The sequence below is a fragment of the Dipodomys spectabilis genome, unplaced genomic scaffold, assembly GCF_019054845.1.
Source record: "Dipodomys spectabilis isolate Male_0828 unplaced genomic scaffold, ASM1905484v1 ptg000329l, whole genome shotgun sequence".
Classification (NCBI taxonomy): Eukaryota; Metazoa; Chordata; class Mammalia; order Rodentia; family Heteromyidae; genus Dipodomys; species Dipodomys spectabilis.
Window position 1 is genome coordinate 4,380,197 of NW_024871006.1, and position 17,679 is coordinate 4,397,875.

Sequence of the window (17,679 nt, forward strand, 5' to 3'; positions counted from 1 at the left end):
ACAAAAACAAAAAACAAAACTAGGGACAGCACCTAGGCCCCAAGTTCAAGCCCTAGTATTGGCACAAAGAGGAGAGAGAGGGAAAGAGGCGAGGGAGGGAGGAGGGGGAGGGAAGGAACAAGAGAGAAACAGAGAGAGAAAAGGGGGGAGGGAGAGGGGAAGGGGGCTCAGTGGTAGAGCGCTTGCCTTGCATGCCTGAGTTCCTGGGTTCAATTCCTCAGCACCACATAAGCAGAAGCCAAAAGTTGTGCTGTGGCTCAAGTGGTAGAGCGCTAGCTGAAGAGCAGAGGGACAGCACTCACAAGCCCATGACTGACAAAAAAGAGAGAGAGAGAGAGAGAGAAGGCCTGGGTGCCAATGCCTTTGCAGACTCAACCTTCTTGGCTTGGGGCTTTGGGAAACCAGTCAGCGGGTCCCCCCTCTGTGCCTAGGATAAAAGCTGAGCCAGAAGCGTGGGGGCCCTTCCTTCACGCCCGCGTTCAGGGAGGTGGCTCTCAAAGGAAGGTGCGGGAAGAAGGAATGTGCTTGTTGCTTTAATGTCTGTTAAATAAGTTGGCGGGGAAAACAGCCCTGGGGGGGGGGGCACCCTCCTAAGAGAGCCCAGTCCCAGTGCTCTCTTAGCCCTCAAGCTGCGCTTCCGAGCCAGAGCCAGGTGTTTCCGGAGGAGGAAGGTACCTCAGAGGAGGCAGGTCTGGCCTGAACAAAGGAGAAGCCACAGCCGCTTGCTCTGTCCCAGCGCTTTCCACTTGCTTCCTTCTCCCAGCACTTCCCATGGAGAAGGCCTTTGCCCTTCTGCTGGGGGGTCTCAGCCGGCTGGGTCCAGGCGGCCCCCTTCTCAGCCACCTTCTCAGTGACTCCAGAAAGCTGGCCTAGAGGGCACAGCAGGCTGCAGCCCTCAGAGCCACAGGAGCTCAGCGGGTAACTCTTGTTTCTTTGAGGAGGCAGCCTCCACTGGAGGCCCCTCCTGTCCTCTGAGCTAACTGTCCTCCCTCCGGATACAGTAGAGGAGGTTACAGAAGAACTCGTACCAGAAGAACATGAAGCCTGTGGACAAGGCGGCCTTCAGCAGGCTGGGGGACAGGCCCTTGAAGAAGCCCCGTATGCCTTCATGTTGCATCACCTGCTTGGTACAGTCCAGGAGGCCCTTATAGGTCCGCACCTGGGGAGAAGAAGAAGGTTTAGGAGGGAGGCCAAGATTGAAATAGGGATGCTGGCTAGGAATGTGGCTCAGTGGTAGAGTGCTTCCCTAACAAGCATGAAGCCCCGAGTTCCATTCCTCAGTACCACATAAACAGAAAAAGTGGGAAGTAGTACCGTGGGTCAAGTTGTAGAGTGCTAGCCTTGAGCAAAAGAAGCCCAGGGACAGTGCCTAGACCCAAGAGTAGCAGGGGGGGAAATATAGGAATGCATGGGGCTGGGAAGGTGGCTCAGTGGTAGAGCGCTTGCCTTGCATGCATGAGGCCCTGGGTTAGAGTCATCAGCATCACATAAGCAGAAAAAGCTGGAAGTGGCGCTGTGGCTCAAGTGGGAGAACTCTTTCCCACTGAGGCAGGGGTTGACCCTGGCTCTGAAAGATCCTGTGACCACTCTGTTTGATCCCCTCCAGTAGCAGATCTGAAAGTGCCCACTGCTAGCGCTGGCCTTGAGCTGAGGGGCAGCGCCCAGGCCCAGAATTGAGGCCCCATGACTGTCCAAAAAAAAAAGGGGGGGATGCAAGCTGGGCACGGGGCTCATGCTTGTGATCACTCAGCCACTCAGGAGGCTGAGATCAGAGAATAACGGCTCAAAGCCAGCCAGGGCAGAAAAGCCCATGAGACTCTGATCTCCAATAAACTAGCACAGAAGTTAGAAATGGCCGGGCGCCGGTGGCTCACACCTGTAATCCTAGCCACTCAGGAGGCTAAGATTTGAGGATCACCATTCAAAGCCAGCCTGGGCAGGAAAGTCTGTAAGACTCTTATCTCCAATAAACCACTCAGAAAACTGGAAGTGGTGCTGTGGCACAAGTGGTAGAGCGCTAGCCTTGAGCTGAAGAGCTGAGGGACAGCGCCCAGGCCCAGAGTTCAAGCCCCATGACTGACAAAAAAAAAAGACAAAAAAAAAAAGCTGGAAATGGAGCTGTGGCTCAAATGGTAGAGTGCCAGACTTGAGCAAAACAGTTTATGGTTAGTGCCCAAGCTCTGATTCAAACCCCAGGAATTTTCTTTTTTCTTTTTTTTTGGCCATTCCTGGGGCTTGAAGTCAGGACCTGGGCACTGTCCCTGAGCTTCTTTGGCTCAAAGCTAGTACTCTACCACTTGAGCCACAGCACCACTTCTGGCTTTTTTTGTTTATGTGGTACTAAGGAATTGAACCCAGGACTTCATGCATGCTAGGCAAGCACTCTACCACTAAGCCACATTCCCAGGCCCCCCTTTCTCTTTCTCTCTCTCCCTTTCTTCCTACCTCCCTCTCTCACTCTGCCCCCTTTCTCTCTCCCTCTCCCTCTTTCCCCTCCCTTCCTCCCTCCCTCCTTTTCTTCCTTTCCTCCCTATCTAGGCTGGCTTTGAACTTCAGTTTTCACATCTCAGCTAGGATACAGGCATGAGCCACTGGAGCCCGGCTCACCGTCATTCTTTCTAGTCTAAGTGGACTAAATTGGGCTGAAGGAAGGGCCTGGCAGTTGGCTGCAGGGCAGAGCACCTTCCCACTGAGGCAGGGGTTGACCCTGGCTCTGGAAGATCTGGTGACCACTCCTCTCCAGTAGCAGATCTGAAGGTGCCACTGCTAGCTGGTGCCCCACTGTGCCCACCTCTCCTTGGCCTCACTGCCTCCAGGTGACACCACACACTGGTGCGATGCTAAGGCCCGGCCCTCCCTATGCCCTTCTACCTTCCCTAATGATGCTGAGGACAGAGTCAAGTCCAAGCTCCAAGACCTGCGTGCTGAGACATTCCACCATCTGGCCGGTACTTCCTCCCTGACAGAGCTCCCACCAGTCTTCTAGAAGCGTCCCCACCCCCAGCCAAACACAGCGCAGAACTCCATAGGGAGCAGACCCTCCATCCTTTGCCCTGGGCTCTGGGCATTGCTCCCTGTCCAATTCTAGTTGTCTCTTCAGAACAAACAGGTAAACACAGAAAGGTTACAGAGTCTTGCATTCAGCCACATGCCAGTGGCTCACACCTGTCATCCTAGCTACTCAGCAGGCTGAGATCTGAGGACTGTGGTTCAAAGCCAGCCCGGTCAGAAAAGTCTGTGAGACTCTTAACTCCAATAAACCACTCAGAAAACTGGAAGTGGCGCTGTGGATCAAGTGGTAGAGCGTTTGCCTTGAGTTGAAGAGCTGAGGGACAGCACCCAGGCCCAAAGTTCAAGCCCCCAACAGACAAAAAAAAAAAAAAAAACAACTCTTGCATTCAGTGAATGCTTTTTTTTCTTTGTTTTTAATTTCAATGCTTTAATCACTGACATATTACTGCTCCTGTCTGTGTGTATGTGGAACCAAGGAATTGAAATCAGGGCCTCATGTATACTAGTTAAGCACTCTACCATTAAGCCACATTTCCTGCCTGAATCCTCTTTTTTTTTTTTTTTTTCTGTCGGTCATGGGGCCTGAACTATGGGCCTGGGCTGTCCCTCAGCTCTTCAGCTCAAGGCTAGTGCTCTACCACTTGAGCCATAGCACCACTTCCAGCTTTTTCTGCTTATGTGATGCTGAGGAATAGAACCCAGGGCCTCATGGAGGCAAGGCAAGCACTCTACCACTGAGCCACCTTCCCAGCCCTGAACCCTCATTTTTTGTTAGAGTACACACACCTGTATTGAGTTATGCAAGGAAATAAAGCTACAGGGGACAAGCCGAGGGTGCCGGGCCAGGGCTGTCCAGGGTAGGAGCTGACTGCCAGTCCCTCCTTGAGCCCAATGAGGGCAAAAGTTGGAGCTGTCTAAATGCCAGTAGCTCACCTGGCCAAAGGAAGATCGGGCGTGCTCGAACCCTCCAACCTGTAGCCGCTTCTTGAAGAGGTCCAGGGGATACGTAAAGGTCTTGCTGATGACTCCAGCTCCACAGCCACAAATCAGGCTTTTGATGGTCCCTGAGCCACAGAAGTGAATGTGAGAGGAATACAAGTGACCCTGGAGGACTTCAAGGTACTCAGGCCTAATCCTTCACTACACTACAGTATCGTACAATCACAGCGGGGAAGTTAACCTAGGAGCCAGAGCCGGAGAGAGCCACTGGACAAGAGTGATGGCAGGCCTCCCACTGGCCAGGCCCAACAGCAGGACGAGAGTTTCACTGACCAGTTCCCCCGCTGGAGGCCTAGGGACTCAGCCACTGGACTGGGCTCCAGGCTGGAGAGGGAATCCAGGGGTGCCTCCCTGCCCAAGCACAAAGTCCCAAGTAGGTAGGCACAGGTGGCTCACGCCTGTAATCCTAGCTACTTAGGAAAGTCAGTGAGACGCTTTCCCCAATTAACCATCAGAAACCTGGAAATGGTGCTGTGGCTCAAAGTGTAGAGTGCTAGCTGAGCAAAAGTTGCTCAGGGGACAGCGCCCAGGCCCTGAGTTCAAGCCTCATGACCAAGAAAAGAAAAAAAGCCGAGCACTGGTGGCTCACGCCTGTCATCCTAGCTACTGAGGAGGCTGAGATGTGAGGATCATGGTTCAATGCCAGCCTGGGCAGGAAAAGCCCCTGAGACTCTATCTCTAATAAACCACCAGAAAACCAGATGTGGCACTGTGGCTCAAGAGGTAGAGCGCTTGCCTTGAGCTGAAGAGCTGAGGGACAGCGCCCAGGCCCAAGTTCAAGCCCCAGGACTGTCCCCCCCCAAAAAAAATCTCATGGAATTTCCTACTCAGGCTGGCTTTGAACCAGGATAGTCAAATCTCAGTCTCCTGATAGGATTACAGGCACGAACAATTGGAACCTGGCTCCAAGTTACAAGCTGAACTCCTGACAAAAACTGAATACCAGGACCAATTACTGGGAATGGATCTTGGATACAGCAGGGATGGCTGGGTTTGTGTGCATCCCCAGCCATACTGCAGGGCAAGTTTGGGGAGCCGTGGGGCCTCCGCTCCCGCCATGACCCCTTCTCTCAGGGATACAGAAAGAGGGCTAGGGCCTGGGCTGGGCTGGAGATGGCTTACCAGTCTGGTTTTGGTCAGCAGGGAAGATCCAGTTGTAGGCGTGCTTCAAGGAGCGGTAACAGGAGAACTGGAGCCCAGCATAGGGGAAGATGGCAATCATGGTGGGGGTCAAACCTTTGTAGAAGACCAAGGGGCCCTCAGTCCTGTACATGGTCGACACGGCATCTCGCAGGGTCTTATAGACCTGGACACACACAGGTGCAACTTGAGCCAGTCCAGTCAAGTCATTTTGACCCGAGATCTGCCCATCACAGCTTCCCCTCACCCCAAACCCGGCTTCCAGGGGCCTAATTTCTCCTGCTAAACAAGTAAACAAAACGCTAGGCTGGGCGCTGGTGGCTCACACCTGTAATTCTAGCTACTCAAGAGGCTGAGATCTGAGGATCTCCGCTTGACACCAGCCCGGGCGGGAAAGCCCGTTAAGACTTTCTTTTTGGTCGGTTGTGGAGCATGAACTCTGGGCCTGGGCACTGTCCCTCGGCTCTTCAGCTCAAGGCAAGCGCTCTATCACTAGAGCCACAGCACTACTTCTAGCTTTTTCTGCTTATGTGGTGGTGAGGAATCGAACTTAGAGCCTCATGCATGGGAGACAAGCACTGTACCACTGAGCCAACTTCCAGCCCCTGTGAGACTCTTATCTCCAATTAACCACCAGAAAACTGGAAGTAGTGCTGTGGCTCAAAGTAATAGAGCTCTTGCCTTGAGCCGAAGAGCTCAGGGACAGTGTCCAGGCCCAGAGTACAAGCCCCACAACTGACAAAAAAAAAGACATCTACTCCACTGTCATTTCCATATGTGTTCACAAAAGCATGGTTCCAAGGAGTCACCACAGCACCCCAAGGAACCACAGGAGGAAGGGTGTCCAGCTGTGAGGCGAGGATTCCTTAAAGGATGAGTCTTGGCTCCACAAGAACACAGCTTAACTGTTACACAGGACTGGAGGGGGCGGGGGGAACAACCTCCCGGGAGGGCAACTAACACAGCAGCCCGCACAGATGTCCCGCTTGCCAAACAGATCGTGCGGGGTGGCTCTGCCCCACAAGGGCACACAATGATCATCTCCCGGAGGGGTGAGGGGCAGGGATGGTTCGAGAGCGCAGGGGAAGAGGGAATATATACCATTCTTTTTGTGGGGCTTGAACTCAGGGCCTAGGTGCTGTCCCTGAACTCTTCTGCTGAATGCTAGTGCTCTACCACTTGGAGCCACAGCGCCACTTTCAGTTTTCTGGTGGTTAATCGGAGATAAGAGTCTCATGGGGACTTTTCTCCACAGCCTGGCTTTGAACCACCATCCTCAGATTTCAGCCTCCTGAGTAGCTAGGATTACAGGTGTGAGCTACCAGTGCCAGGCTAGATCTGCACTTCTTGCTGCCTGCTTTCTAGAGTTCTGGCAGCCATTCCAAAAGGATTCCACCCTGGGGGGGGCTCTTTGAAGGGGCCAGACCCTAAGGGAAGGCCACCAGCAAGAAGAAAGATCCTGCCCAGAGCTACCATTTTGCTTTTCAGCTTCTAAAAAGAAAAGCCAAGAACAAAGAAAGACCATTCACGCCTGTAATCCTAGCTACTTAGGAGGCTGAGATCTGAGGAACACAGTTCAAAGCCAGCCTGGGCAGGAAAGTCCTTGAGACTCATCTCCAATTAACCACCAGAAAACTAGAAGTGGCGCTGTAGCTCAAGTGGTAGAAACGCTTGCCTTGAGCTGAAGAGCTCAGGGACAGCGCCCAGGCCCAGAGTTCAGGCCCCATTACTGAAAAAAAAAAAAAAAAAAGAACAAAGATATATTCCCCAAAGGGCATGGGGGCGGGGGGAACGTGCATTTTTTTCTTTTTTTCTTTTGCTGGTCCTGGGGCTTGAACTCAGGGCCTAAGCATTGTTCCTGAACTTTTTTTTTTTTTTTTTGGTGGGGGGGTCCAGTCATGGGGCCTGAACTCGGGCCTGGCTGCTGTCCCTTGGCTCTTCAGCTCAAGGCTAGCGCTCTACCACTTGAGCCACAGAGCCACTTCCGGCTTTTTTCTTTTTGCTTATGTGGTGCTGAGGAATCGAACCCAGGACCTCATGCATGCAAGGCAAGCGCTCTACCACTGAGCCACCTTCCCAGTCCTGTTCCTGAACTTCTGCTGCTCAAGGCTAGCACTTTTATCACTAGAGCCAGTCTCCGTCTGGCTTTTTCTGTGTATTTGGCCCTGAGGAATGGAACCCAGGGCTTCATGTGTGCTATGTAAGCACTCTATCACTAAGCCATATTCCCAGCCCTGTCTCTGAGCTCTTTCGCTTAAGGCTAGCAGCACTTTAAGACACAGCTCCATTTCTGGTTTCTGGTGGTTAATTGGAGATAAAGAGTCTCATGGTCTTTTCTGCCCAGGCTGGTTTTGAACCCTGATCCTAGATCTCAGCATCTTGAGTAATTAGGATTACAGGCGTGAGCCACCGAGCGCCCAGCTCTTTTTGTTTGTTTGTTTAAACCAGTCCTGGGGCTTGAACTCAGGGCCTAAGCATTGTCCCTCAAAGCTAGCACTGGCTCAAAGCTAGCACTCTACTGCTTGAGCCATAGCACTACTTCTGGCTTTTTCTGTTTATGTGGAGCTGAGCAATGGAACCCAGGGCTTTATGTACACTAAGTAAGCACTCTGCCACTAAGCCACATTTCCAGTCCTCTTTCATCTTTTTTTTTTTTTTTTTTTTGGGGGGGGGGGTTGGTCATGGGGCTTGAACTCTGGGCCTGGGCGCTATCCCTTGCTCTTCAGCTCAAGGTGAGCACTTGAGCCACAGCACCACTTCCGGTTTTCTGGTGGTTAATTTGAAGAGTCTCATGGACTTTCCTGCCTGGGCTGACTTTGAACTGCAATCTTCAGATCTCAGCCTCCTGAGTAGCTAGGATTACAGGCGTCAGCCACAGGTACCCGGCTTGTTCATCATTTTTTTTTTTTTTTTAATATTTTTTTTTGGGTCCAGTCGTGGGGCCTGAACTCTGGGCCTGGGCGCTGTCCCTCAGCCCTTCAGCTTAAGGCTAGCGCTCTACCACTTGAGCCACAGCGCCACTTCCGGCTTTTTTCTTTTTGCTTATGTGGTGCTGAGGAATCAAACCCAGGGCTTCAGGCATGCAAGGCAAGCGCTCTACCACTGAGCCACTTTCCCAGCCCCCTTGTTCATCATTTTTATGGTAAGCATTTTTTTTTGTTTTTGAGGGGGGTGGGGATGCCAATCCTGGGGCTTGAACTGGGAGCCTAGGCCCTGTCTGTGGCTTTAGGGCTCAGGGCTAGTGCCCTACCACTTGGAGCCATAGTTCCACTTGTGGCCTTTGGTGGTTAAGTGGAGATGAGTCTCGTGGCCTTTCCTGTCCAGGTTGGCTTCCAACTGCAGTCCTTAGATCTCAGCCCCGGGGTACCTAGGATAATAGGCACAAGCCACTGGCACCCAGGCTCTCTCTTTTTGTTTTGTTTTTTGTTTTTTTGAAATGGTCTTGCTATGTAGCCCAGGTTGGTCTAGAACTTACGACCCTCCTGCTTTCCACCTCGTGTGTGCTAGGCTTAAGTGTGTACCACTGAGTCTGGCGGATGCTACTTTTAAATACCTCCACTTGAGGTCAGGGTGGAGATCAGGGTGGAGGTCAAGTCCGGGTTCAATCCCTGGCCCTGTCAGGGAGTCCGACCCCTTCTCTGTGGGAGCCGAGGCCCTGCTGGATGACCTTGCTTCCCCATGCTGTTCCCACGCCCCCCCTCCCTCCCCCCCCCCCCCCCCCCCCCCCCGCGCTCACCTTGGGCTCGCCCTGGGCGGCGAAGCGCGTGCGCAGCACGTCCACGGGGTGCACGGTGAGCGTGGCGGCGCAGGCGGACAGGCCGCCGCACAGGAAGTGGATGGAGTACTCGTGCGCGCTCAGCTTGTGGGCCTTGTGCACCAGCTCCGTCAGCTGCTCGAACGAGAGGAACTGTAACACGGCGGCCAGAGAGAGCAGGGCGAGCGTGAGCGCGCATCGCGCATGCAGCCGGACCCCAGCCCACCCCGGGGACGCTGCGCTGGTGCCACGGCTCAAGGGCAGAGCGCCCGCCCGGCAAGCATGAACCCCAGGACGCCCAAGGAAAATACAGGGTGTCACCTTTAAGCAGCATGGGGGCCAGGGTGGAGAAAGACAAAACCCTCGCTCCTTGGGAGGCTCACATCAGGAGGCAAGACCCCATCTCAACCCACACCCGGAGGCGGTGGCGTGCGCCTGTCATCCCTGCCACAGTGGAAGTATGAGATGGGCAGATGGTGGCCCAGGAGTGGGCCTGGGCAAAAAAACTGAGACCCCCCCCACCATCTCAAAAACAGCTAGTGCAGAGGAATAGAGAAAGGTAGAGAGGCCTCTGTATTCATTCGTAAGGCTGTTGTTGGCTTTGTCATCTCTCTTTCAGTCATATTCAATGTACATTTTATATCTACATAATGAGGGGATGGATGGGTGGGGCTGGAGAATGACAGGAGCGACACTCATCAAGATGCATTGTGGGAGGGGGAGATGGGAAGGGGAAGCAAAGGAGGAGGCAACAATGCTTGATAAGAAATGTACTCATTACCTTGCCCAGGTAATTGTAACCCCTCTGTACAGTTTTTTCACAATAAAAAAACCTTATTAATAAAAAAAAAAAAAGATGCGTTGTACAGGGGTTGGAGGCATGGCTCAGTTGGTAGAAAGCTAGCCAATGAGCAAAAGCATCAGATACTGAGTTTAAGCTCCAGTCTCTGACCAAAACAACAAAAAATGCATTGACATAGAAACTGACTTATCGGGGGCTAGGAAGGCAGCTCTGTGGTAGAGTGCTTGCCTTGCATGCATGAGGCCCTGGGTTCGATTCCTCAGCACCACATAAACAAAAAGCCAGAAGTGGCGCTGTGGCTCAAGTGGTAGAGCACTAGCCTTGAGCTGAAGAGCTGAGGGACAGCCCCCAGGCCCAGAGTTCAGGCCCCACAACTGACAAAAAAATAAAATGATAATAATAATAATAATGATAAAGAAAAAGAAGAAAGTCTATAGAGCAGGGTGGAGTGGCTTGCTTGCCTAGCAAGTACCACACACAAAAAAAGCCAGCCAGAGCCGGGCGCTGGTGGCTCACGCCTGTAATCCTAGCTACTCAGGAGGCTGAGATCTGAGGATCGCGGTTCAAAGCCAGCCCGGGCAGGAGAGACCGTGAGACTCTTATCTCCAATAAACCACCAGAAAACCGGAAGTGGCGCTGTAGCTCAAGTGGTAGAGCGCTCGCCTTGAGCTGAAGAGCTGAGGGACAGCGCCCAGGCCCAGAGTTCAAGCCCCACGACCGACAAAAAAAAAAAAAGCCAGCCAGGCCCTAGCAGCCCGTGCCTACTGAGGAGGCTGGAATCTGGGGACTACAGCAGAAATATCTGTGCAACTCTTATCATCCCTAGCTTTTTCTGCTGAAATAGAGGTCTCGTGAACTTTTGTATCCAGGCTGTGCTACAACTACAATTTTTCCCATCTAAACCTTCCAAGTAGCTAGGATTATGCAGGCAGGAGTTACTATGCCCAGTTGTTTTTTTTTGTTGTTGTTGTTGTTTTGTTGTTGTTTTGTAGTGTAAGTGATAGGAAAATTTATTAGAAAGGACTTGTGTTGCTTTTTTTCCTCCCTTGGTCATGGGGCTTGAACTCAGGACCTGGGTGACATCCCTGAGCTTTTCTGCTCAAGGCTAATCCTCTACCACTTTAAGCCACAGCTTCACTTCTGGTTTTCTGGTGGTTAATTGGAGATGAGTCTCATGGTCTTGCCTGCCCAGGCTGGCTTTGAACCCTGATCCTCAAATCTCAGCCTCCTGAGTAGCTAAGATGACAGGTGTGAGCCACCGGCACCTGGCTTGTTTTGCCTTTTGAGACAGTGTTTCACTCTGTAGCAGCCTAGGATGGTCTTGAACTTGACATACTCGTATTTCAGCCTCCCTATTGCTGGAATTGCAGGCATGCACCACAACTGGCTTAAGAGAAAATTTTCTATCAGAAAACTGCATTCATTTACTTACCTTTCTGAGAACTGGGGAAAGAGCTGAGACCCCAAAGCCCCGCAGGCCGTGCACTGTGAGAACTAGCCTCCTCCGGCTCCTCCTCAGGGACCACGTTACATGAGGAAGGCCTGCACTCAGACCCTTCCCAGCCCGAAAGGGTAGGGCTCCTGAACTTCATCACCCCGCTGGGGTATCTCAGTGTGTACCAGGGGAGGGAGGATGGGGGGGGGAGGCACGTCCTCTCCTCCCACATCTGATTCCAACAATGGCTGTGTTGTTCTCAGGGCAGCAGCCAAGGGTGACTCTAGCACTAGCTGCCAGAGGATCCTGTTTCTGCCTTAAAAATAAAATAAAAGCCGCCCAGTGGCTCATGCCTGTCATCCTAGCTACTCAGGAAGCTGAGATCTGAGGATCTCGGGTCAAAGCCAATCCCGGGCAGGAAAAGCCCTGAGAATCTTATCCCCAATAAACCACCAGAAAACCGAGAGTGGTGCTGTGGCTCAAGTGGTAGAGTGCTCACCTTGAGCTGAAGAGCTGAGGGACAGCGCCCAGGCCCAGAGTTCAGGCCCCATGACTGACAAAAAAATAAAACAAAAATAAAAATTAGTTATGGTGTGTGTGTGTGTGTGTGTGTGTGTGTGTGTGTGTGTGTGTGTGTGTGTGTGTGCAGGCTCTGGGCTTGAATTCAGAGCCTAGGTACTGTCCTGAAATGCTTTTGCTCAAGGTGAGTGCTCTACCACTTGGGCCACAGTTCTATATCCAGTTTTTTCTTTTTTCATTTTGGTGGTCGTGGGGCTTGAACTCAGGGCCTGGGTTCGGTTCTGTCCTTGAGCTCTTTCACTCAAGACTAGCCATGGTCTACCACTTTGAGCCAAAGCACCACTTAGGATTTTTGAGTGGTTAATCGGAGCTAAGAATCTCTGCCCAGGCTGGCTTTGAACTGCTGATCCTCAGATCTCAGCCTCTTGAGTTACTAGAATACAGGCACGAGCCACCAGTCAGTACCTGGCCTTCCAGCTTTTTCTGAATTGTTTATTAGAGACGAGTCTCACAGACTTTCCTGCTCAGGTTGGCTTTGAACCCTGATCTTCAGATCTCAGCCTCCCAAGTAGCTAGGATACATGGGTGAGCCACCAGTGCCTGGCTTAGCTGTTTTTTGTTTTTGTTTTGTACCAGTTCTGGGGCTGGAACTCAGGGCCTGAGTGCTATCTCTTAGAGTTTTTGCTCAAGTCTGGTGTACTACTACTTTAGCCACACCTCCACTTCTGGGGCTTTTTTTTTTTTTTTTGGGTCCGGTCGTGGGGCCTGAACTCTGGGCCCGGGCACTGTCCCTCAGCTCTTCAGCTCAAGGCTAGCACTCTAAAACTTGAGCCACAGAGCCACCTCCGGCTTTTTTTTTTTTCTTTTTCTGCTTATGTGGTACTGAGGAATCGAACCCAGGGCTTCAAGCATGCAAGGCAAGCGCTCTACCACTGAGCCACCTTCCCAGCCCCCTTCTGGGGCTTTTTGCTGAGTAATTGCAGATAAGAGTCTCACAGACTTTCCTGCCTGGGCTGACTTTAAACAGGTAGGGGGAGCCTCAGCTCTCAAGCTCTTGAGTTGCTAGGATTACAGGTGTGACCACCAGCACCCTCACTGGATTCAGCTACATTGTGCCACGCTAGGGAGCAAACCCAGCACCTCACATCTATCTGCATGCTAAGCTCCCACTCTACCATTGAGCTACCATTGAGCTACCTGCCTTGTATCTTTGCTACTTTTTCATTTATGACTGGCTGGGTCTCTTCTGTAAAAGTGGATCAACAACAGAACTTACCTCAAAGGACTGCTGGGAGATCAGGCAGGGGAAGAGCTTGAAATAGGGGTGAGGCCCATAGTCTGCGCTGTGTGAGGGCTGGCATTTACATACACAGCCTCATGTGCCAGGAAGCATGGCAGAAAGGCCATGAGATACACAGGCAGTCAGCAAAAGGAATGAATGACCACAAGTAAGAGGCTTCAGTGGCAATCCCAACCCCACCGTGCACAGGCCTAAGGCCTCTGCACTAAGCTGACATCTTGGTAATCCCTGGTCCACCTTCTCAGTGCAGCTATGAATTCAAATGATGCACATGGCTGATGGTACTATTTCAAATAACGTAAGGCCTCAGTACTGCCCTTTGCCAAGCCAGTGAGGACACAGTGTCAAGCTGGTCTCCTGGGAGCAAAGCCTGCGTCACTAGAATGGCCAGTGGGAACATGGGGGGGAGTGTGTCTAAGTTAAGGCTCAGCCTGATGATGTCTTCAAATAGCCAGGCAGGCTTTTCCATTCAGGCAAGCGGGCAGGGTGGGCACCGCCACTCCCTGCCACCAAAGGCAGTGCTCCTGCTTGTCGGGCCCTCCCTCAGGCCCCTCCACTGTGTAATATGGCCCCAGGGGGCCAGGCCGGGTCCCCTGCCACCTACTTGGACTGCTCCATAGCCTATGGAGAGAAACTGGGCTGGAATGTGTCCTTTCCAGAAGGCTGCTAGGCCCTCCTCCTGGAAGATCTGCCTGCAGGCCTGGAGGATGCCATAGTATTTTGCGTTGGGGTCAGTTCGACACAGGCGCTCCACCTGAAGCTAGGGATCAAAGGTGGAAAGGTCAGGATGGAAAGGTCAGGAGGGGGGCAGCAGGGGCGAGAAGGGACATTTCAGGACAGGCAGCGTGTGTGTCAACACTTTTCTCTCACAGAATGGCAAGTGTGAGGACCTGCTTTTGCAAGGAAGACTCAACCGGTCTTCCAGCCCACGACACGGAAAATGAGGGGGGAAAGGGGTACCTGGAAACGGATCTTGATGACGTCCAAGGGGCTGATCAGTGCCCGAGTGACAAATCCAGACACAGACCCTGCCACCGCCACCTCCAACTTGGAGTTATTTCTGACATCTGCTTTGGGGTCATAGCCGACCATCCCTGCCTCCGGCCCATCCAATGTCCATCAGTTTGGAGCTAAACGTAAGAGACATAGAGTAAACACACACCAGGGTCCCCAGGGGCTCGGCTCAGACCTCACCTCCCCGCAGCCCTCCCTGCCCCACAGTCTCCATCATCACTGACCTTAATTCTCTTTAGTTTATTTTTGTGCCAGTATTGCAGCTTGAACTCAGGGCCTGGGCGTTGTGCCTTAGCTTTGGGGCTCAAGGCTAGCACTCTACCGCTGAAGCTACAGCTCTACCTCCGGCTTCTTGGTTGTTAAGTGGAGATGAGTCTCATGGACTTAGCTGAGGGCTGGTGGCTCACACCTGTAATCCTAGTTAGACAGGAGGCTGAGATCTGATGATGAGGTTCCAAGCCAGTCCAGGTAGACAAATCCACCAGGCCCTTATCTCCAGTGAACTAGCAAAAAGCCAAAAGTGGAGGTGTAGCTTAAGAGATACAGTGTTAACTTTCAGTGAAAAAGCTAAGCAAGAATACAGGGCCCTGAGTTCAAGCCCCAGTACAAACACAAAACAGTGCTAAATAAATAAATGGAGGAATAAAATACACAAAGTGATGTGAATACTATGTAGCCATTACAAAAATGACCTCATGCTACAAATACATACAAAGAGCCTCAGGATAGAGCAAACATAAAAAAGCAGATTTCAGGGCTAGGCATGGTGGTGCAGGTCTGTAATCCCATGGCCTAGGAGGCTGAAGCAAGAAGATAGAGAATTTCAGGCCAAGGGGCTGGGAAGGTGGCTCAGTGGTAGAGTGCTTGCCTTGCATGCATGAGGCCCTGGGTTCAATTCCTCAGCACCACATAAGCAAAAAGAAAAAAGCCAGAAGTGGCTCTGTGGCTCAAGTGGTAGAGCGCTAGCCTTAAGCTGAAGAGCTGAGGGAGAGGGCCCAGGCCCAGAGTTCAGGCCCCACGACTGGACCCCCACCCCCCAAAAAAAAAAAAAATGAACCGAGAATTGCAGGCCAAGTCTTCTGGCCTGGGCTTCATAGCAAGACCTTGTATCAAAACAAAACAAAACAACAAACAAACACCATAACAGTAGGCTGACGGTTATTGTAGAATTCCCCTTTTGTAAAAGCCAGCCTACAAAATGCTTCATAAAGTTGCGTAGAAACAGCCAACAACAACAACAACAACAGCACACACAGAGGAAGACGGAAAGTTACTACTGGGCTAAGGAAAAGAGAGGGCAGGCAGGTCTCCCTTTATACATTTCTAAATTGTTTTCACTTGCTTGGATTCACACACACACACACACACACACACACACACACACACACGACTAAGAGATGTGATAAAGGTCAAGTGGTAAATCCCAAGAACTGCAAAAAGAGATCGAAAAAAAAAAAAAAAACTAAACTAAAACTACATATAAAATGATTTTAGAAGGCTCCTCAGAATTCCCCTATTACTGGAATTCTTAGGGCCACAGGGAGAGGTCACTACCTGCACAGTGACATCTACTCCATCCCTCATTCTTTTCCCCCATTCACCCTGAAGCCCCTCTCGGGCACCTGTGAGAAGTGATTGAAACACGCGATGAGGGGCTAAGCCTCTCCCAGGGTAACCAGCGGACTGGCTCCCTGGAGGAGTAAGTATCAAGTTTCCTGCAGGGCAGAGCCCGCTGAGCAGCAGGTGTCCCGGCCCAGCTTTGGGAGCAGCAGAGAAGGTCTCAGTCTCTTTCCTCCCAGCGGAAGCCGAGTCCATAACTGCACCGTTCACCCAGAGGGAGGGTGGCGGAGAGGCTGGGTGTGAATTCCATAAATATGCAGTTCTGCATCGCTAGACACAACCTTAGACCTCAGATCAAGAAGCCTGAGTTCAACCCAGCATGGTGGCACAAGCCTGCAACCCCAGCATTTAGGAGGCTGAGGCGGGAGGAACAGGAGTTCGAGGTCAGCGCAGTCTACACTGAGATTCTGTCTCAAAACCAAAATCTTGCACCGGGGTTAATACCTAAATACCTAAACGGATCACATACACCACCAAATATCGTTCTACGCGGACCCGGAGCTGGTGTGAGCGGCGGGGTGCACGTGACCGTCTGCCCCAGGGCTGGGCACACAGGTGCCATCGGCGGGTGCCCGAGCGCCCAGGTGGGCGGCCAGGGGCGCGGCGGCGGTCCCGGCCTGGACACACGGGCGTCCAGTGCCGGGGGGTGCGCAGTCCCTCCCGCGAGCCGCAGATCACGCGTGCCGGGCGGGCGCCCGAGTGTGCGGGCGCCGGGGGCGGGGAGGCGTGCCGGGGAGAGGGTGCGGGCGATGCGGAGTCTCACCTCCGAGGATGCCTCGCAGGCCAGGTGCGCCACGTGAGCGTGTCACCGTCCCCGCGTGTGTACCTGCCCGAGGATGCCCGCCCCCCACCCCGTCCCGCCGCCGTCCGCGCCGGGGAGTCGGCGCAGGCCTCGGCCCGGGGGGACCCGGAGAGAAAAGCAGAGGTCACTCACCGGACTGGACGGGCTCCCGGGACTCAGCTCTCTCGCCCTTCACGCCGGCTAACAGCAAAACTTAACTGTGCTTGCCAATAACTGACGGGCTTCTAGACCAATCATCGCTCAGCTTCCGACAGGCCTGCCAATGTTTCCCGCGGGATGTCACTGGGTAATGTAGTCTTCCGCTGTTAAGCCCCGCCCCCGTTACAAAGCGAAAAGCTTCCTGGGAGATGTAGTTCCGCTAAACGTGCGTATGCGAGTATTTGACGCGTCGAAAGAGGCGGAGTCTCGAGGCCAGACTAAACTTAAAGGTTGCCGCCTTTAATGGCGCGTAGCTCGGAGCTCCACCTGCAGGATGTGTACGGTAGTGCACGATCATCATGTCCGTTTTTCCAAAAGCTCGCAGTCCCAAGGACTGAGTAATCTACACTTAGAAAGGGTGGGGGTGGCGTCGGGGGGGGGGGGGGGGGGGAGGGAGGGGAGGAGAATGGGAGGGCAGCGATGGGAAGGGCAAACAAAGGAGGAGGCATTATCTTGCCCATCTAATTGTAACCCCTTTGTACAGTATTTTCACAATAAAAAATTTAAAAAAAAAATGTACTCATTACCTTGCTCTTGTAATTGTAACCCCTTTGTACAGTATTTTCACAATAAAAAAAAAAAAGAAATGTACTCATTACCTTGCTCTTGTAATTGTAACCCCTCTGTACGGTATTTTCACAATAAAAAAACTTATTAATTAAAATAAAGTCAACGGAACCATAAAAAAAATAAAAGGTGAGGGTAAAGCCAGCACAGATCTCTCTCTCTTAATCTCTCTCTCTCTCTCTCTCTCTCTCACACACACACACACACACACACACACACACACTTGGTGGTTCTGATTTGAAGTTAAATCCTCGCCCTGACTAGACACCCCCAGACCTACAGATGAGTTCTTAAGATCCGAGTGTACAGAGGGTTTTTGTTTATTTTTCCCTGCTTGTATTAGGGTTTATACCTAAGAGTCTGTCTCTGCTTGCTTAGCTGGCCCTCTTCTACTTGAGCCATGCCTCCAGCATGGTATTTTACCAGACTTGCCTATCTGGCCAGGCTTGGTGCCTGGAGTGGCCACTGGAGTAGCTAGAAATCCAAGCTTCCTGAGAAAATTGTAAGCACAAACAAA

At 52.2% G+C, this 17,679-nt stretch overlaps 1 protein-coding gene across 3 annotated transcripts; it reads right to left on the reverse strand.

Annotated features, from left to right (window-relative positions):
* Positions 1-517: 517 nt before the first annotated feature.
* Positions 518-16,633, reverse strand: Slc25a19 (solute carrier family 25 member 19). Of its 3 annotated transcripts, none has more exons than XM_042702680.1 (7): positions 16,530-16,632; positions 13,922-14,091; positions 13,566-13,721; positions 8,888-9,058; positions 5,134-5,317; positions 3,946-4,076; positions 518-1,159 (listed from the first exon to the last, which is right to left on the reverse strand). In XM_042702680.1, the coding sequence occupies exons 2-7, from the start codon at positions 14,051-14,053 to the stop codon at positions 977-979; spliced, it is 957 nt and encodes a 318-aa protein (XP_042558614.1). In that variant the 5' UTR covers positions 14,054-14,091; positions 16,530-16,632; the 3' UTR covers positions 518-976. The 3 variants fall into 3 exon arrangements, with proteins under 3 accessions (XP_042558614.1, XP_042558615.1, XP_042558616.1); XM_042702681.1 differs by lacking the exon at positions 16,530-16,632 and adding an exon at positions 16,422-16,442; XM_042702682.1 differs by lacking the exon at positions 13,566-13,721 and having other exon boundaries at positions 16,530-16,633.
* Positions 16,634-17,679: the final 1,046 nt, after the last annotated feature.

What these genes read in the sequence shown, in the direction of transcription:
- Slc25a19 (XM_042702680.1), bottom strand. Translation starts at nt 14,053, where the DNA reads ATGGTCGGCTATGACCCCAAAGCAGATGTCAGAAATAACTCCAAGTTG. An exon ending in TCATCAAGATCCGTTTCCAG is followed by an intron (nt 13,722 to 13,921) that starts GTACCCCTTTCC and finishes TTTGATCCCTAG; the next exon opens with CTTCAGGTGGAGCGCCTGTG. An exon ending in TGCTGACCAAAACCAGACTG is followed by an intron (nt 4,077 to 5,133) that starts GTAAGCCATCTC and finishes TCTGTGGCTCAG; the next exon opens with GGACCATCAAAAGCCTGATT.